The 21,388-nt window shown below is 40.7% G+C and overlaps 1 protein-coding gene across 13 annotated transcripts in view; it reads left to right on the forward strand.

The window, feature by feature from the left end:
- Positions 1–21,040, forward strand: part of FAM81A (family with sequence similarity 81 member A) — a 72,221-nt gene extending 51,181 nt beyond the window's left edge. For all 13 annotated transcript variants that reach the window (XM_045823897.1, XM_045823889.1, XM_045823890.1 and 10 more), the window contains 5 exons: positions 3,584–3,713; positions 5,162–5,268; positions 13,691–13,826; positions 15,447–15,642; positions 18,732–21,040. In XM_045823897.1, the coding sequence (XP_045679853.1) occupies positions 3,584–3,713; positions 5,162–5,268; positions 13,691–13,826; positions 15,447–15,642; positions 18,732–18,856 (694 nt within the window). In that variant the 3' untranslated portion in view covers positions 18,857–21,040. The remainder of the gene's footprint in view (positions 1–3,583; positions 3,714–5,161; positions 5,269–13,690; positions 13,827–15,446; positions 15,643–18,731) is intronic.
- Positions 21,041–21,388: the final 348 nt, after the last annotated feature.

A 21,388-nucleotide genomic window follows, 5' to 3' on the forward strand; every position in this document is an offset into this window, starting at 1 on the left:
AGTCTAGAGTCTGTTAGGTGTGTTAAGACAACTGTGTAGTTTATTCCCAGGGGTTCTAATTTTTTCCTCTTATACACTGGCTCTTCTTTCATCTCTGCCTGATTTTGATGGCTAATTTAGTATTCTCTTGATGGATGTTAATCTAGCTTTGATTTTTTTAGTATCTTAAATATATTTATTCTAAGCACATTTGATCCCAGGTTTTTTTTAAATGATTTCCATGGCTGGTGGAGCTCCACTCAAGTCTCTGGTTTCAGTTACCCTGGTCATAAGTGGAGCCAGTTGTTGATATTGTTGCCCTGTGGGAACTGAAATTTCTTTTTTAAAAAATAAGATTTTGTTGATTTATTTTTAGAGATAGGGAAGGAGGGAGAACGAGAGGAAGAGAAACATCAATGTGTGGTTGCCTCTTGCTTGACACCCACTGGGGACCTGGCCCACAGCCTAGGCATGTACCCTGGCTGGGAATTGAACCAGCGACCCTTGGTTTGCAGGCCAGCGCTCAATCGACTGAGCCACACCAGCCAGGGCTGAAATTTCTTTTTATTACTGTTGGTTTTCAGATATAGAGCCCCAGCTAGCCTCTGACACCAGCCAGGACAAAACATGTGCTTTGCTCTATCTTCTGTATCACCTGTCTGCTTTCCACTTTCTCCCATTCTTTTTTGTCCTTTGGCTTTATACCTTTTTATTATTGTTGTTATTATATTCATCTAGTGTCATCTTGGTAGATTTTCAGAAGGGAAACAATGTAAGGGCATATGTGTTGTCCACCATGTTTAACTGAAAGACCAGGTAGTAGTTTCTATTTGCAACATTTTAATACAAAGTGATTCGTAAATTGATTAAACATTATAGCTTATTAGAAAGCCTTCCAAGCACCGGTATGCTCCTGTCTTTACTCATGGCTTATAAACTCTAGACCTATAATATTTTATTTTCTCTAGCTTCCGGAGGGGGTATGATTTAACTTTGGTTAATTGCTATGCTGTTTTTAATTGTTGATTGCAAATAGTCTATGTGATTTAGAGAGTGAAACTCTTTTCGGTATCCAAATCATTTAGGGAATCACTCATAAGCCTTGTTCAGGCCTCAGTGCAGATATCACCTCTTGGAGAGCACAGCCCCACTACGTTTAGGACGGTTGTGGACTGCTGATTTACTGAGAGCCCGACTGGCCGTGGGCTTGTGCTCATTTGTGAGCGTTTATAATGACTTGTTCCTCAAGTTCCCAATCTTCTGAGCTCACTTGTCTGAATCAGGGGATCATGAACAAGATGTCAAATGTAATTTCCATCAATAATAGCAAAATATACATATAAGCTAATAACATTTTAGTAGAGGTGGCATAAATTTTTTTTTTAATTTCTAGGTGGTCTAGCGTGTGTACTGAAGAGACAAAGTTCCCACTATACTGTACTTCGTACACTAGACACTCTGCAAACACTTGCTGAGTGAATGAATGAATTGTGGGTTGGGGTTGCAACCACAGCCTCTTCACTTTTACTGTACGTTGTCTTGAATCTGACCTGACTGTCATGACAGTAGCATAAGCCCACATGTCTCCAGCTCTGGCTTCCTTGTCCTCCGGCCTCATTTCTGCTTTAGGAGGGGCCCAGGCAAAGATGGTAGGATAGTGCCTAGTTCATAAAATTGTAATATATTTTTTGTATGTGGCTATTGATTGAAATGTTTTCCTTGTGTAGCTATTTATTTCTGACTATAAAAATTATTCATATTTATTTCAGGAAAGTTTTACAGCTTAGAAAATAATGAAAAATAAATTAAAAATCACACATAGTCCAGAGATCGTTGGTTAATATTTTGCATATTTTCTTGTGATATTTTAATGACTGTATGTATGAAGGGCCCCTCAAGAAAACAGAAAACACTCTAAGTGTTTTAGCAGGAAGGCATTGAATTCAGAAAATCACAGCTTGCAAAATCATTGGATGATCTGGGAAATCAAAGTGCAGGACACTTAGTGGCTATTGGGAAAACAGGAAGTGGAGAGTCCCAGGAAGGAGCTGTTGGTGATCTCCGCTGCCCGCAGCATGGAAGGAAATGGTTTTCAGGGGTGGGCCTAGAAGTGGCTGCAAACCCAACATTGGTGGTTCACCCAGGTGTCTGTCTGTCTGCCTGCCTGCTGCCGCCGGAGAAGAATAAGGGATTCCCCTTGTCTTCTACCTCCCAAAGCTCGCATCAGCGCCTTTCATGGGGGAATCTCAGTCAGAACTGTGCTAGTGAGGGAGTCTGGGAAGTGCAGGTGTGGGGCTTCTGCTTGATGATATGCAGAGAACGTTCGCAAGGGGCAAAATGCTGTGTCAGTTTTGAGTGAGCCATTCATAGAATTGCTTCCCCGGGTCACCAGTCTCTCAATATGTTTTTCTAGGTCTTTCACTGTTAGTTAATTCCTATCTCTTGTTCTGGTCAAAATGAACTACCACATAAATTGTTTGAGGTTCTGCCAAATGTGAGGGTTTCCCTCCTATAATACCCTTAGCACCACTCCCAAGTGGAGTTTTAAGTGTCAGCGGTTTTCTAGAAGATACCAGAGTATCAGGTATGATTATCTGTAAGTCAGGCCTGACTTTTTCTCCTTCAGTCCATTGGGTTATTGAATATTCCTCCAGAGGCCGCAGGCATGAGTCGCAGGAAAGCTGGCACAGTAGCAGGATGAGGCCATGGGAGTCTGCACCCATGTAATTTACTTTCACCTTTACAACCTGCTCAAGCTTCCTGTCTGGGCATACCCCTCCCCTCAGAGATGGAGTGCTGCTCAGTGCCCACCTGCAGGGCTTGTTGTTCCTATGGACTGCCCAGATTGCATGGCCACTTCATGTCCCAGGACTGGGCATGCTGTCTCTAGTAGAGCCCAGTAGCAAGCCAGCAGCTACTTCTCAAAGAAGGAATGGTTGTATTGGAACAAGCAGTGACTTTGCTCTAAATCCCTCTGGGTCCATTCTGTGATTTTCTTATTAGGTCTAGACAGAGGCTCGTACACAGCTTATCTGCCACCGATTCTTTGAGTACCATTGGAACTGCCAAGCTGTAAGGCCCAAGGGGAAGAGCCTCTTTCTTGGCTGCTTGGACCCGCTGTAGCACCTTCCCCGGGTCTGGACTGCCCTCAGAGAACACAGCCCTGTAGGTGATTTGGTAAAAGGTTAAGAGGAGCACTTTTCAGATGTGGTAGAAATCGCCTCCAAAATTCAAAGAGGCCCCAAACTTGAAAGGACTGAGGTGGTTCTGGAGAATGACAGACCGCATCCGACATACTCTACACGCTTTTTGTTTTTTGTAGTGGGGCTCTCACTGCATAAATGGTTTTGTAGTCATGAGCATTGTAAAGCCTTTGCCCTTTCATGGTTATGTCCCTGGTCTTATTGAGCACACCCCTGCGGTTTAACTTTAACTTAAAAACCATAATGAAGGCAGCTCTCTGCATTCATGTGAACCTCTGTTAAAAAGAATGACTCATAGGCATTTTCTTTGAGTAGAGTCATGCATTTTATAGTATGTAAGGAAGTTTTGGCACTTGTCTTTAAACTTTAATGAGAACTAGCTTTGTTGTTTGCCTGAACAGATGTGACGCCAGCATAGCCAGACTCTCTGCCGAGCACAAGACGACCTATGAGGGGCTTCAGCACTTGAACAAGGAACAGCAAGCTGCCAAGCTTATCTTGGAAACGAAAATCAAAGACGCAGAGGGACAGGTACGGCCCGCTCCAGGCAGCCAGTTAGAAGTGTCCTTGTTCCGAGCTAAGAATAACGTGGCGCTGACTGTTTCTTACAGGAGATGCTAGGTAGGGCACCCGGCGTAAGTAAGCTTCATCCCTTTTCGTTGCTTCTCCTTCCTCCCAGGTCACTGGGGTGGCAATTCCTGAGCATGGCAACCAGACCACCGAGATTTTTCGGTACAGTCCTAGTTTCAAAGATTCTTTCCTCTCATTCTTAAAACAATTAATATACTCCAGAAATTCTAAATCATGACTCCAAAGCTACCTCTCGCACACATAAGTGACCTGCCAGTCGTCCCAGTTTTGGGCTCAAGAAAATGTTGCTCTGCTCACTGGGACTCACTGTATGTGCTGCCTCATCCCATTGTCTGTATCTGCAAAACAGTCGGGACAAAGCTTGGGGATAAGCTGGCTAATGAATTTTTAGGGTATTCCACCTTGAAATTTATAGAGTAATTTCACAAAGCAAAGTTCTTGGCATTTTACCATGGGCTTTTTGGCCACTTAAAACTTCCCCTTTGCCAGAATGGGGCCTGTCGTTGCAGGACTTTGCCCACAGTCTGTGCTCCATACTACTCATTACTATTCTTCATTTAAAAAGGGGCCATTGCAGGAATGTGGGGTATCTGGTCAACTCATTGCATTAAAAACACGGTGTCTTAACCACATCCAATAAGTGAAAAACACAGGTATTATAAAACCATAAAAAAAAGAATAAAATGATAAGTTCAATAACTTTTATCACAGAATGAGTGAGGATAGGCCAGAAAATAAATGCTAAGGAAATATTAAGCTTTCCGGTAGGCAAGCCAAGTAAAATGCACATAGATATCCATAAAAATGTGTAGTTTTTCTTTGTTTTGGACTTGATAAATACGTGTTCCATGAACCTTTAAATAAGGAACATCGAACATTATACTTGCAGAAAATAACATTTCATATAGCACTTGTTTTATATTAAATGTTAATAAAAAGATAAGGCAAATGCGTAGGCAGTGGGAGAAAGGAGTGAGAGGGATGTTCTTTACAAATCATGTGTTCCGGTGACTTAACGACATGGGGTAAGTCCGGGACCTTAGTGGGTTTTGTAAGCAATAAGCTTTCCGTTCTCTGTGACTAGCAGCTCCAGCAGTGGTGAAGCCGTCCGGATGGAGGTGACTGTATGTTGTGCCAGCGGGTGGAGGTAGTGTTCTGGGCAGACACTTGCTCCTTGGAGAGCGGTTAGGGGCTCAGCATGTGCTGACTTTTGATGGGTGTGCATGAGAGAGAAGATGGCAGTGGGCAAACGAGGTGAACTCCTAGGTGAACGCATTCAGTTAGACGTAACCTGAACCTCACTGGCCTTGAATACAGCTATTAAATGTCCTCTGAAATGACCTCCAAACATGGCTGATGTGCTGTCACCAGCAAAGTCTCTTTTCCAGATTTCTCAGCTTTTGAACAGAGTGGACTTGTCGATATCGGAGCAAAGCACCAAGCTGAAGATGTCCCACAGAGACAGCAGCCACCAGCTTCAGCTTTTGGACACTAAGTAAGTAATCAACTTAGAGACATTTTTATTTTGGTAGAAGTTCTTTATGAACTTCTTATTGCTGCCATTTTTTTCCTCTTGGTTTTTATTAAATTGTAATAAAGTGAAAGTAATACTGGAAGTTCAAAGGAAAAGTTTCCAGGTAGCATGCTGTCACTTCACCTTCCTAGTTTTTGGTTTTTGTGGTTGGACAGTAATCCATCTATTCATTTGATAAAATACCTGAGCACTGGCCTAGGTGCTGAGGATAATTAATGAAGAGAAACAGACTCTATTCCTATCCTTGTGAGGTTTACAGTCCAGGGATTGATGCTCATTAATTAATGACTAAAATAAGCATTTGCTATATTATTACTAATAGTGATTAAGTGCTTCAATGGAGAGGGACACAGTGTGGTAGGATGAATAATGGTCTCCCCAATGTCACCACATTACCTGTGGATATGGCCCCTTGCATATTAAAAAGAGACTTTGCATATATGATTATGATTTTGAAGTGGATAAATTATCCTGGGTTATTTCAGTAAACCTGATGCTACCCTTCAGGTCCCTGTGGGAGGGAGACAGGAAGGTCAGGGTCAGGACAGAAGACTATGTGACACGGAAGCACAGAGGGGAGTGGCATGCTGGGAAGGTGCAAGGAAGGGGCCACAAGCTGTGGAAGCTGAAAAAAGCAAAGAAATGGTTCTCCCCTCAGATCCTCAGAAGGAACCACCACTGCTCACACCTTGACTTCAGTCCAGGGAAACTGATTTCAGACCTCTGGCCTTCATAACTGGGGGAAAGTAGATGCATTGTTTTTAGCCACCATGTGGGTGGTCATATGTTATAGCAGCCACAGGAAGCTGATACAGTGGTGCTGTGAGGGGCAATAACGGGGGCCTGGTTTTGAGGTCTTTCTGAGGAGGCCTTGCTTGAAGTAAGAGGTGAAGGGTGAGTGGATTCACTAGGTAAAGAGGGAGGTGGGAGCACAGGGGATGGAATAGCCTATCTTTGGGAGAAATGTGGCCCTGGCTGGTGTGGCTCACTTGGTTGGAGCATCATCCTGTAAACCGAAAGGTCGCCAGGTCTATTCCCAGTCAGGGCACACACCTGGGTTGCAAGTTCGTTTCCTGGAGGGGGGGTGTAAAAGAGGAAACCAATGGATGTTCCTCTCTCACATCAATGTTCCCTCTCATACCTCCCTCTCTCTTTCTCTCTTTCTCTTCCTCCCTCCCTTCCCTTTTCTCTAAAATGAATAAGCATGTGCTTGGGTAAGGATTTAAAAAAAAGAACCTGCAAGATGGCAAATGGGCTGGGACTGAGACTGAGGGGAAGTGAGGGCTGGAACAGAGATGTGAGACTGGGGAGGAGGTGGGCCAGCTTGCAGGGCCTCATAGACCTCCGTCAGGCCTTTCTGTTCCCGTCACTAGAGCAGTTATATATATACACACACACACACACACACACACACACATATGTACACATGTACATATATATGTATACACACACACACACACACACAATTTTTATCAACGGCCTTGATTGCAGTTGGAAATGGATCACAAGGGGTCGAAGCAGCGATGGAGACATCATCGCTATCAGGGGCACACTGTTTGGTAGTCTAGGTGGGGGAGAGGTCTGCAGTAGGGTGAGTTGGAGCTCTCTAGTCAGTGTCCTCAAATTTGTTATACTTTCCTGTTCTTATAATGGCCCTTCAGAGTCGCTGTCCTTGCCTGCAGTGAAACTCGCCTCCTCTTCTGCTCAGTCACACAAACCATACACCTTCTCCTATCATGACTTCATGAGTTTGGCATTTTCCTGCCAATGCAGAGCCAGTATTGACTGTATATGTTTATGTGTGGGTGTGTACATGTATGTATATTTGACTTAATATATATTTTTAAAAGATTTTATTTATTTTTAGAGAGAGGGGAATGGAGGGAGAAAGAGAGGGAGAGAAACATCAGTGTGTGGCTGCCTTGCACGTCCCCACTGGGGAACTGGCTCACAACCCAGGCCTGTGCCCTGACTGGGAATTGAACCAGCGACCCTTTGGTTTGCAGTCCAGAACTCAGTCCACTGAGCTACACCAGCCAGGGCTGACTTAATGTATTCTTTAAAGGTGACTGCAGGAACTTTGGTAGAGGCTGGTGGAAAGTTTAAGTTAATCATTCTCCCACTCCTCATGTCTCATTGCCTCCATGGTTAATGCTATTTCAGTGTTGCTGCCAATTTAACAATTTACTTGTGAAAACCACCTTTTCTTTCCTCTAATTGTGTGTATCTGTATAATTATTGAGTTATGTCACCATTTCTCGTAGAGCCTACAAGCTGGCTAAGCACAGAAAGAGCTCTCCAATCTTTTCTTCAATCACACAGGAAGAAAATTAGCATTTTAGTATTTTTTTCTTCTGTGAATTATTTCCTTAGGAGATATTACTAGTCAGCAGACACGGACATCTTTATTTTTCTTTCTACAATTTAAAGTTTAGAAGTCTACACACAAAGGCTGTTCACAGAGGAAAGGGGACAAAGCCTGGGGCCTGTGTGAGATAGGGGGACATATTGCAGACCCAAAGGGTGAGACACCAGTGGGGTGAACTAGGGAAAATCCCATTCCACAAAGAGGTTGTAAGGAGACTTAGCTGTCTAAATCTCAGCTCTGGGTAGAGGAATAAAAGGTATTTCTTAAAAGTTCAGGGTCACAACATAACCTTTAGATGGATTTAGAACTATAATTTGCCTTACCCAAGTGGCTTGAAGAAAACCACAGTGGGTAATTATCTCAGAATGACCCTGATTTGGTAGTGGCCTGAGATTCCTGGCCAAAGCAAATGCAAATCCTCAGTGTTCCAGTCTTCCCACAGACCAATGAAGTACTAAAGAACACGAATTTACAATAAAATATTGTGAAACAACACAAGGAAAAAGGCCACATATGTGATCGAGTCAGAAGAAACAGCAAAAAGCAGAATCAAAGTTCTGAACATTGCATGTATAGGAATTATTGCATAAAATTCATATATGTGTACACGTATGTATGCATGTATGTGCATGCATGCATGTTCACACACACACATCTTGAAAGTATGACTAAGGGATAAGAGATTATCAAAAATGACCCATCAGAATTTAAACAACCAGATAGAACTTCTTCAAAATATAATAATCAAATGAAAGCTGTAGCCTCTGACTGTACCAGACCAGGGAGCCTGAACAGTGGCCCCAGGCAGCCTTTGGCCCAGCCTATGGCCCCACCTGCTTGCTGAGCACAGCCAGTCCCAGGCAGGGAACCCAGCCAACGACCCCGCCCAAACTCAGAACTTGGCCTGAGGGCCTAGACTGGGGAACCCAGACAACAACTCCACCGACTGCAAAGCACAGCTTCCAGCTCCACGCAGCTGCGAGGTACACTGGTAGCCCTGCCTGACCAGGGAGCCTGGCCAGTCACTTCTCCCAACAGTGGAACACAGCCAGCAGCATGCTAAGTTATGGAGCATAACCTGAGGCCCTGTGATCACGTATCCCAGCCTGTAGTCCTGCCTGAACCTAGAGCCCAGTTAGGGACAGCATCTGGCCAGGGAGCACAGTGTGGGCCCCACCTGATCAGGTGCAGTTGTGGAGCCCAGCCTGTAGCCCTGTCCAATCATGGAGTCCAGCCAGCAGTACCACTGTGCCAGGGGACACCGCCTGCAACCCTGGCCAACCAGAGGTAATTCCAGAGCCCATTTAGTGGCTCCACAGGACAACGCAGCTGACCCAGAGCCCTGCCAGGACAGGGAGACCAGCCAGTGGCCCCCACTAACATGGAGCATGGAATGCAACTCTGCCCAACAACTAGAGATGTAACAGACATATATAGATCATTCCATCCAACACACTTTTCTTAAGTGCACATATAACATTCTCTAGGATAGGTCATATGTTAGGCCACAAAACAAGTCAACAAATTAAGATTGAAGATTGAAATAAAACCAAGTATCTTTCTTTTTTTATAAACCACAATAGCATCAAATTAGAAATCAATCAGGAGAAAAAACTGGAAACTAAACAACCCATTCCTAAATAATCAATGTGTCAAAGAAGATCAAGAGGGAAATTTTAAAATCTTGAAATAAATAAAAATGGAAACACAATGCAGCAGAATTTATGGGATGCAGCAAAAGCAGTTCTGTGAGGAAAGTTTACAATGATAAAAGTCTATATTTTGAAAAAAGAAAGGTTTTGAATGAATAACCTAACTTTATTCTTCAAGGGATTAGAAAAAGAATAAGAAACTAATCTCAAAGATAGCAAAAGGAAAAATAAAGCTTAAACTAGAAATAAATGAAATACAGAATATAAAACAATTTTAAAAAGATTGGAAAAATAAGCAAAACTAATTTTTGGTTTGTTTGAAAGATAAACCAAATACCGGAAACTTTAGCTAGGGTAACCAAGAAAAAAAGAAAGAGGATTCAAATAAATACAATTATAAATGAAAGAGGAGATATTACAGCTGATTCCACAGAAATGCAAAGGATCGTAAGAGACTACTGTGAACAATTATGCCAACAAATTGGATAACCTAGAAGAAAATCAATGAATTCCTGGAAGCATAAAATGTACTAAGGCTGGGTTATGAAGAAATAGAGAATCTAAATAGAACAACAATAAGAAGTGTTTAGGACTGCTCTGTGTAGCCCCGCAAGGGGCTAGTAAGTCTCCCTGGAAAACCAGGTAACGCAGGTGGCAGACATGACCCGACTCTAACACTGAGGGCTCCTGTGGGAATCAGGCCTGAAATGTACATTGTATCCTTTGAAGCTTGCTCTGCCTTGCTTTGTATGGCTCTGTCGATACAAACCAGATGTGTAAATTCAAGGCATAAGAAGTAAACTCTTTTCTGGTGAAACACATCTTAAAGACCGTCTGGTGTCAGCATGACTAACAGACCCTGACATATGACAGATCTCTGTGTTCCTTCAATTGTTATCTATAGATAATACCTGTTTTTGTATGACATAGCCTTTTGACAGTGACTGATGTGTTATGCATGTATGCTGTATACACCTACACATACCATTCCCATTGAAAGCTGTTTGGGAGATGGGCTCAGGGAATTCCCTGCTAAAGGGAATTACCACTCTCTTTCCTGCCGGAACAACGAGATTGTGTCCGGGATGATTTATTTCTCATTGTGGCACCTGGGAGAGCTCTGCTAGACGGAATTCCTCCCACAAAGAAGATTGAATCAGTAATCAAATACCTCCTGACAAACAAAAGCCCAGGACCTAATGGCTTCATGGGTGAATTCTACCAAATATTTGAAGAAGGATTAATGGCAACCATGTTCAAACTCATTCAAAAAATTGAAGAGGAAGGAACACTTCCAAACTCATTCTATGAGGCCAGCATTACCCTAATGCCAAAGCCACATATAAATGCTATAAGAAAATATCCCTGATGAACATAGATGTAGAAATTCTCAACAAAATACTAGCAACCAAATTCAAAAGTACATCAAAGGGATCATACACCATAATCAAATGGGATTTATCCTTGGGCTGTAAGGATGATTCAATATAGACTAATCAATCATTGTGATACACCAAATTAACAGAAAAAAGGACAAAAATCATATGATCATTTCCATGGATTCAGAAGAAGCATTTCAACACCTTTTCATGATAAAGATTACAAACCTAATTAAGAAGGAGTGTATCTTTTCCTTCTTAAGAAAGAGGAGTAAGAAGGTATAGAAGGAGTGTAATTCAACCTAATTAAGGCCATATATCATAAGCCCACTGCTAACATCATACTCAATGATGAAAATCTGAAAGTTTTTCCTCTGAGACCAGGAACAAGACAAGTGTGCCCACTCTCACTTCTATTCATCATAGTACCACAAGTCCTAGCCAGAGAGAGTAGGCAATAAAAAGAAACAAAAGACATTCAAATTAAAAAAAAGTGTTGTAAAATTATCCCTGTTTGCAAATGGCATGATATAGAAAACTCTTAAGACTGCACCAAAAACACTGTTAGAATAAATGAATTCAGTAAAGCTGCTGTGTTCTTTGGTCAGTCTTCCTGGTTATACAGGGTTGCAGGGTGTGCTCCACAGTTAGGCTCAGCTGCTGGTTTGGCTTCCTGCCTGGGTAAGGCCAAAGAGCTTTGTTTTTAATGGCCCTGAAGTTGTACTTATCATTGTCCAACTTAGTCCTGTGACCACACCTAACTTTAAAAAAGGCTGGGAAATGTAGTCTGGGGCTAGGCAGCCATGTATCCAGTTTACATTTGAGGCGGGCTTTTTCTCTTTTCTTTTCTTTTCTTTTCTTTTTTCTTTTCTTTTCTTTTCTTTTCTTTTCTTTTCTTTTCTTTTCTTTTCTTTTCTTTTCTTTTCTTTTCTTTCCTTTTCTTTCCCTTTCCCTTTCCCTTTTCCTTTCCTTTCCTTTCCTTTCCTTTCCCTTTTCCTTCCTCTTTTGTTTTCCCTCCCTCCCCTTCCTTCCTTCCTTCCTTCCTTCCTTCCTTCCTTCCTTCCTTCCTTCCTTCCTTCCTTCTCTCTTTCTTTCTTTCCTTTTGTTCCTTTATCTTTTATTTTCTTTCTTCTTCCTTTTTTAAAAAAATAATTTCCAGTACAAAATGCTGCATTTGTTGTCTACAGAGGATGATTTATATTGGGCCAACTATCAATATAGACTGCCTGCTAGAAGGCTATGGCTCAGATTATAGAAAACATCCTCCCCATTAGTAGATTTTGTTACATTTCAAGCCCTTATTTGCCTTTCTGGAGCACTTTGTAAAAGAAAATGTGCTTTTCTTCTTTCTCTTCTTCCTCCACATCTTTTCTGTGCTTCTGTCTCTCGCTGCAATCTGGAGTCTGGCACAATAAAATAGTTAGCTTTCAAAAAGATGAAGATTTATATAGCATGTGAGTTTTTATATCTTTTCTATTGGTTCTTTTTTCAAATCTATACTTTATTGTTTCTTTTTTTAATTGTTGTTCAAGTACAGTTGTCTCCATTTTTTCCCCCACCATTCCCCTCAACCCCAGCCATCCCCATCTCGCACCTTCGATCCTACTCCCCATTGGCTTTGTCCATGTGTCCCCTATACATGTTCCTTGATGACCCTTCCCTCTTTCCCCCTTATTGTCACCTCCCACCTCCCCTCTGGTTATGTCAGACTGTTTTTTATTTCAATGTCTCTGGTTATATTTTGCTTGTTTTGTTGATTAGGTTCTACTTATAGGTGAGATCATATGGCCTGGCTAATTTCACTTAGCATAATGCTCTCCAGTTCCATCCATGCTGTTACGAAGGGTAGGAGCTCCTTCTTTCTCTTTGCTGTGTAATATTCCATTGTGTAAATGTACCACAGTTTTTTTATGCACTCATTTACTGATGGACACTTAGGTTGCTTCCAGCATTTGGCTATTGTAAACTGTGCTGCTATGAACATTGGATTGCATAGGTTCTCTTGAATTGGTGTTTTAGGATTCCTAGGGTATAGTCCCAGCAGTGGAATTACCTGGTCAAAAGGCAGTTCCATTTTTAGTTTTCTGGGGAAATTTTTAGTTTTCTGGTTTTCACAGTGGCTGCACCAGTCTGCATTCCTACCAACAGTGCACTAGGGTTCCCTTTTCTCCACAACCTCACCAGCATTTATTGTTTGTTTATGATGGCCATTCTGACTGGTGTGAAGTGTTATCTCATTGTGGTTTTAATTTGCATCTCTCTGATGGCTACATTTGAGGGTTTCTTAAAACGGAAAAAGAGGCAAACAGATATTGCAGATAATTAGGAGTTTTATAGCAATGGGTGTTTATCTTATTATCATGATTTAAGACACATATATTCTTTTGTACTTTCATTACATTTCATAATAAGAATAATAAAAAAGTAATTAAAAGAAGGCAGCAAGTTGGAAGTGTTATTTTAAGGTACTTGAAAAGGGAAAGAACAAGAGGAATGAAGGGTTGGTTATTTTTTCTTTGGATTTTCTTTCTTATTTAAATTAGAAGATATCTGTTTGGAGGCCAGAGGAATTTGGAGGGTGGTATAGAGAAAGGACCCAGGCAGATGGAGGAGGAGCCCAGGGAAGTAAGGGAGCCTGGAGGGGAGCGGGGCAGTGTCCTCTGAGCCAGGAGCATTAGGGGACCCGCAGAACTGCAAAGATTAGCACCTGGTGTGGCTTTGTGTGCCTCTGTGACACTGCAATGCCCACTCTGTTGGTTCTTCATGGGCAGAAAGTATCATCAGGTGCTTTTCTGTTACATCCTCTTCCCCTCCCCACCCCTGCCCAAAATAGTGCTAAATGCCAAGAAAAGGTAAGCAGTAATTCTGAGTGAGCACAGTTTACTGCTGACCCCTTCGTGAGACATTTGATAGTCAGAGACTAAGGTTGCTCGATGTCATTTTCAAATTGTTTTACATCTAACTTGCTGTCTCCTTTATTGTAGATTTAAAGGTACAATTGAGGAACTCAGTAACCAGATTTTATCTGCTCGGAATTGGCTGCAACAGGAACAAGAACGGATAGAAAAAGAACTTCTACAGAAAATTGATCAGCTTTCCTTGGTTGTTAAGGAAAACAGTGTAGGTATTGATGTTTAGCAATAACATGGTAAAATTAGTTGGCAGGAGCCTGCAATATCTCAGTAATACCTAATAATTTATCACCAATTCACTTAGCACCACATTAAGCTATTCAATTTTGTCTTGCCTGAGAATTCATTTCCGTGGTTCATATTGATTCTTTGTATTTGTTATAACGAGATGGAGCATGTTGATTTGTTTTGGTTAACAAAAGCTAAGTAGAAAATTTTAATATTTTCAGCTAAGATGAATTTAAGTGAAGACCTTAACAAACCAAATTGCCCATCTGCTTTTCTAAATGAAACAAGAGCAATTACAAACTTCAGCCTAGCTTATTTTAATGTCACGATCTGGTAAAAATAGTCTTGATTGGATTTCCCCCTCCAGGCCCCCCAGTCACATGTAACCACAGGATGAGATGCCGTTGCGCAACATGTAAAGAGAATTCACTGTTTTCTCTTCCAGCTTCCTTCTCCTTTTACCCCACTCTCCCACAGGACTAAGATTTGCAGAACTGCTCAAAAACGATGTTGAGAAAGCCTTTTCCTACATAATATTCAAAATCACTAGACTCTGAAACCAGTACTTAGCAGGCCCTTTTTTGGTTTAGTTATTTAGCCTGAGCATCTCCCTCTTCCTTCCCTTTTCTTGCACTGCTTCCTCCTGTTGGACTTTGATGGAGCAGAAGTGACTGGTATGGTTGGCACCTCTGGCTCTGCTCTCTGAGTGCCCAGCTGTTGAATTGCAGACTGTGCACTGAACAACACTGCGAGAGCTCTGTCATGTCATGGCCCACCTACGGCTGGAGTTTGTAGTCCTGGCCTACAGAGCTCACCTGCAGACACAGATTCCCCTACAAATGAAGCATGGTGGGAAGGGAGAAGGGAAGGGAAGGAAATATTTACTGTATCAAATATTTCTTTAAGTGTCCTTCACATTTTTATCAGATTTACTGATTGATTTACTTAGATTTATGCTGATACATTTGTAGGCTTCTGGGTCTTTGGATCACTGTTATTTTTACATGTGGGTTAGCCTAATAACTAACAGTAAACCCTAAGATAATAGTGGCTTTAATAAGATAAAAGCTTATTTTTTTCTTTCACATAGAAGATATCTGGGTACAGGAATTGCAGGGCTGATGTGGTAGCTTGTCAGTCCTCAGTGCCCAGGATCCTTCTGGCTTAATTGCCAATCTTAGAGAGTGACTCTTATCCTCATAGTTCAAAAAGGTTGCTAGAGCTCTAGTCATCTTGTCTGAATCCCAGGAAAAGAAGAAAAAAAGGAAAGGGCAAGGGTACGCCTCAGCTGTCTTTTAATTTTTCCTGGAAGCTACCATATACACTTGAACTTGCATCTCATTGGCCACAACTTAATCATATGGCTGCTCCCAAATCAGGAGACAGTAGAAAATGTCGCCTTTATTCTGGGTGACCTTATACCCAGCTGTAAATCAGGGGTCTGTTAAGAAAGAAAAGGATAATGGATATTAGGGTGACCAAGGAGCAACCTCTGCACTTCTGTTCCCTGCAGACTGTTAGGTGGCATTCTAGCTGATGCAAATGCCATACAGACTCTCTTTTTGGAGTAATCAAGTGCTATTCTTATCATGGGTCTCAGGGAGCCAGTGAAAGGGACATGGAGAAGAAGCTCAGCCAGATGTCAGCCAGACTTGACAAAATAGAAGAGAGTCAAAAGAAGCACGTGGAAGTGCAGAGAACAAGACAAGAGGAGGAGAAGCTGCACGGGCGCATCAGCAAGCTGGAGCTGCAGATGAGCGAGGACCTGAAGGACATGAAAGCGGAAGTCGATGCTGGTAGGCCAAAAAAGAGACAGCTTTCATTGTTTATTTTCTGTTTCATCTAAAAACCATCAAATTACTGTATTTTGCTGTGTATATTGCACACTTTTTGCCCACATTTTTGAGGGAAAATAAGGATGTCCATTAAACATGGATAGTACCTCAATACCTTGTACCTGTTCTTGTGTTTTATAATTAGTTGTTACATAAAATTTCTTGTACCACTATATGCTAAAAAATAAATGCTAAAATTCCCCCTTTTTGAAAAAAATATTTTATTTATTTATTTTTACAGAGAGGGGAAGGGAGGGAGAAAGAGAGGGAAAGAAACATCAATGTGTGGTTGCCTCTCACATGGCCCCCACTGGGGACCTGGCCTGCAACCCAGGCATGCGCCCTGACTGGGAATTGAACTGGTAACCCTTTGGTTCACAGCCCACACTCAATTCACTGAGCTATACCAGCCAGGGCTAAAATTCCCTTATACTACAAAAAACCAAGTATCTAAATATAAATAAATAAAAACTGAATTAAAAATTAAAACAAAATGTTTTTTTCCCCTTAAAAGTTTAGGCTAAAAACTTGCATGCACTTTATACATGGCAAAAGTACAGCATTATTCCCCTACAGCTCCCATGAACCTGGTAGTGGTAATAACAGTGAGATGTCCTCAGGTGATTTTGTAAGCAGCTATGCTGTATTGACTAAAACATTGTTTTAATTTCAAGTACAGGAAGAGCCACCATAAGGGACAAGCAAACAGAATGAAAATTGCTTAGCTTGCTATTGATGTGCAGTCTCTTCAGTGTTGCCTACAGATTCTTTTCAGTTCATAGCCAAGGTCAGTGTGTCTCAGAGCTAAGCACGTATCTTTGAGGGGCTTTTTGAAGGCTTTTTTTATAGACTGCTAGCAATATACCACCATGGCAATGAAGGGTTTTCCTCTACTCAACAGTCAACAGGGCCCATTAATTCACGCTTGGTTGGAAGAAAATGTCAGAGAGAGCTGATTTCAGGTTCTGAAGTGCCATCATGAAAGGAGGGATTAGATTTACACATGGAGTGAGGAATACAGAACTGGAACTAGTAAGTGGACGTTGCCTGAAGACAGCTTTTAACTCAATGTGAGGTGGAAGTATAACAGGTCCTCGAATAAGGATCAACATTCAGCATCATTTTAAAACTCTTGTTTGTGTCAGTTAGCTGTGGTAAAATTGGTTTTGTTACTGTCATTTTGCTTAAGGTCACAGAACTTATTGTTAAGTGACGGCTTACTGTATCCTCGATTAACTGGCCCTGAAAGACACTGGTGGCTTTGTGAGCTTGAGGGCTCTTCGTCACTGAAAGTATTCATGTGGAAGCTGGTCGGTCATGGTCAGGAAAGAGAAAACAGTCTTGTGGTGTGAGAAGGAGGACTAAATGGTCTCCTAGCTCCTTCTAGTTCCATGATTCCATCATTTCCTTTTGTGGAATTACTGTACTTTGGCTGCATGGAGAAAAAAGTACTTAGTTATCCCAAGAATAATTTTGTTGCTACCACTGAAGTTTATTATTTAAGTAGAAGCCACAATTAAATTTATGAATTGAAGAACTTGTAAAGATAAAAATGAATTTTCTTTGTTGGTCTTTGGGCTATTGGAATTCGATATTTGAATATTTCATCTGTGTTTTACTTTGCATCATTTCCTGAGTGAATTTATTATCATTTAATCAATATACCATTGAGGTTTTTATAATTTAGTACCTAATAAGAATGTGTATGAACCTTTTTAAAATTAAAAATATTTATTTTTTTCTTACAAAATTAATACATTTCTTAATGGGAAATCATAAAGTACAAAATATTTTTAAAATACACCTTCTTTAATCCAGAGGTCATTTTTATGTATATCTTTCTATACATGTAGGATATACATGTATGTGCTTTTTCAAATGACAGAGAATGCTGTGCATGCTGATCGGTGACCCACTCTTTTATTTATTAATTTGTATATCTTTCCATTCAATAAAAGCAATAGTTTTAATAATGTTTGTACCTATTTTTCATAAATTGCAACATAAAGGAAATTTCCTGAGAGAAAAATCTAATTGTATGAATGAAGACAAGACCTTTCAAACATTTATTTTAAAAACCAATAGGAATACAGAATAGTATGAAATTCTCTTTTGATGGGGAATTTTTTCATTTTCTATCTTTTTATTTTGAAATAATTTCAGATTTAGAAAAAGTGTAAGAACAGTTCAAAAACTCAATATGCCTTCCATCTAGATTAATTAATTGTTAATATTTTGGAAATTTATTTAATTTCTTTCTCTGTGTGTGCACTTATGTGTCCATGTGTGTGAATATAATTTTTTTCTAAATCATTTGAGAGTACATTTTAGAAGTTATGATGCCTTTTTATCCCTTTATTATTTCAAGCTATATACCTTAAGAACAAGGACATTCTCTTAAATATCTATAGTACAGTGTAATACTGATTAATTGTTTTCTGATATTCAATTTTCAACTTTCACCATTGTTTTCTTTATAGCAAACCTTCCCTGGCCTAGGTTCTAATCCAGAATCACACATCATATATTTAATTACCATGCTTCTTTACTTAGTCTCTTTTAATATGGATCAGTTCCCCAGTGATGTTGACATTGTTAAAGAATCCAGTCCAGGACTTTGTGGAATGTCCCACAGTTTGGGTCTGTTTGCTTCCTCTCAGTTAGATTCAGGTTGTAGGTTTTGGACAGAAATGCCACAGAAGTTATGTGGCCTTCCCTGCATACTTACCAGGGGGTATATGATGATGGTTCTCCCAGTATTGGTGAAGTTGGCTTTGATTATTTGGTTAAAGTGTAACCGTCAGATTTCTCCATTGTAACTGTCCTTTTCCTCTTTACAATTAAAAAGTAACCTGCAGGGAGATACTGTGAAACTATGTAACTATCCTGTTTCCCAGCACAGTTTTACTCCATTAGTTTTAGCATCTATTGATACTTTTTGCCCAAATCAACTATGACTATATGCTTAGTCATATATATAGAATTTATAGAATTTGATACAGCATTTTTAAAAACAAATATTAACTCGTGAAATTTACCTCTCCTTAAAGGGTTTACAGCCATCTATGAAAGCATAGGATCCCTCAGGCAAGTTCTCGAAGCCAAGATGAAACTGGACAAGGACCACCTGCAGAAGCAAATCCAACAGATGCAGAAGTCAGAAGCTCCCATGTGAGGGGAGTTGGGACAAGGACCTCAAAGGCGGTTTTGCCAGTTGGTGTGGGAGTTAGGTACTTCTGTAGCCAGGTTGTTGTGGTATCTGGAATTGTCCTGTTCACGCGTGCATGTGCCAAGAAATGTGTTTTCGTGGGTCTAAACGTTTACCTTGAGTCTTGAAAACACTCTGTCTTTAAAAGTATTAAATACATTTTTTACCACTTTATTCCACTTCTCTAAATTCAGTGGGATATCCTCCCTTCACTCCTTGATTTGGAAAGGCTCTTATCCCCTTCATTTTATGAATGAAAAGACTAAATTTTTGAACTTCACTGTCCTTCAATGCTTGATGCTCTAGCCAAGACCTTACTATTTTGAAAATGTCATGGTGATTTTTTAAATTAAGAAACTAATGAATTGTCACAGAAATGTGTTGCTCCTCACCCTAAATTAAGAGAATGTCCTGATGGATTAGAATTCAACCTTTGAGTCAGTAGTTGGATTTTTATTATTGTTGTCTGTACATTGCTTATATTGGTTATCTTCTTATAACTCTTCTGTCTTTTGTAGGGGGAAGGGGCTTAACATTTGGAAAAACCCAACCACTTATATAATGAAAATAGTTTAAAAATTGATAACTGCCATATAGATTAAAAATTAAAATGGAAACTTAGGACAATTATCTAGATAATGCAAGGCACAATATCTACATTGACCACCTAGTTATATCAGGTTTTAATATTGAAAACTTTTTTCAATTATCCACAGCCTGTATAGTGATAGCCATATATTTAATAATGAAATGGTGGTTAATAGTCTGTTTATTGCACAATTGATTATCCATTAATCATTATAGGATGTGAGAATTTTTCAGGCTTTATGATCTCCTCTCTAAATGTTTCCAAAATTGGCACAAAGTGCTCAATTTTATATATACTTACTGTATTCTTGTGCCTTGGTTTTATCACGTCAATGCACTATACCCTACAAAAGTTTTGTGAACAAAATAGAAGGCATGATAATACTATGTCAGAATTATGATGTAAAATGGGATCTTACGTATTTTTTAAAGTCTAAATTTTATCACAGTTAAGACATTAATCACTCAACATTATTAATGAAATAGAAATTCATACTTTTGTATGGACGGAGAATCGAATTGATATTGCATTTATAACATTGTCAAGAAACTTTCATTTTGAGCAACTTTGTAGATGATGGGTGTTTCTCTTCAGTCGCCGTGTGGGACCAGTCACTGAGTATCGGCCGCAGTGCCACCTGTCCACCTGTGTACGTGAAAACTGGCAACGAGACACACGCCATTCTCAACTGTGAGGGTGCCCCAGAGAAAGAAAACAAGAATACTTTTAAAACTTTAAAAACTTTCTTTTTTGTTTGTTGAGGACTCAGGAAAATCACAGTATTTTCTATTTTTAGGATAAATCATAAATGAAACATCTCACTGGCTATTACTGTTTACCCATATAAAAGATGCTGCTAAAGTACATAATATTTCACCCTCAATGGCTTGACAAAAATTTTTTTTTTTAAATTTGGACCTGAGAAGTCATATAAGGAATGTGTCATGTGTCATCCAACATGTTTTTCCTTATTTTGTCATGAATCTTTGTATTTCAATATAGGAAGACTATTTCCACTGACCAATGAAAAGAAATGGTTAATGCTCTTTTGCAATCAGAGAGTGAATTTCCTTTTGTGATAGAGCAGCCCTTTCAGCTCAGTTCTCCAAGCGCTAAGCACAAGCTGCAGCGGAGCAGAGAGCCAGGGCCCCTCTGGCGTCTCTCCCCTCAGGGGTCTCTGAACAGCAGGCGTAGGCACCTGGAAGAAGGGCAGAGGAGACCGGCTAGAGACAGGTAGGGGCGCAGGGACGCTTGGCTGTTTGCTGAGTTGCTCAGGTGCTTCTGATGCTGCCAACTCCATGTCATGGGCTCTGGCTACATGTTGCTGTCACCTGGGGAGTCCACAAAGCTACTGGTGCCTGGCCTGGCCCCACCCCCCTATCAAGTCAGAGCCTCTGGGAGGTGGGCCGCAGGCCGCAGTGTGTGTGGAAGGCCCCAGTGGTGATTCACACGCTGGGGAGGTTGTGAGCTTATTCTTATCACCAAAGTTTAAATGAGAATCAGCTTCCATGTTCTTTCCTTTACCAGAAATTTGCAATAAAAAGAGTAAAATTTCCAAAGAATGTGGTGTATGATTCTTAAAAGTCTTTTAGTGTGGGGTAAGAATTATGCCCTAGGAAGCGCTTCTCCGACCTTTCTGTGGGAACCATGTGGTGGAGGAAACCAGGCGCTCTGGTGGCGGCAGATCTGCTGGGAACTGGAGGGTCGTGGGGAGGGGAGGCTCCACCTGTAGGCAGCATCTCGGAGGGGCCACGTGGTGTGGCGGGGAACTGAAGCCCTCTGTCCGACAGCCTGAAATGAGCTGACACAGATCATCACACACCTGTGCTCATTACGGCTTCATTTCTTTCTTTTTTTTTAAGATTTTATTTATTTATTTTTAGAGAGGGAAGGGAGAGAGAAAGAGAGAG

Source organism: Phyllostomus hastatus, unplaced genomic scaffold, assembly GCF_019186645.2.
Source record: "Phyllostomus hastatus isolate PE091 unplaced genomic scaffold, TTU_PhHast_1.1 phas_scaffold_501, whole genome shotgun sequence".
NCBI lineage: Eukaryota > Metazoa > Chordata > Mammalia > Chiroptera > Phyllostomidae > Phyllostomus > Phyllostomus hastatus.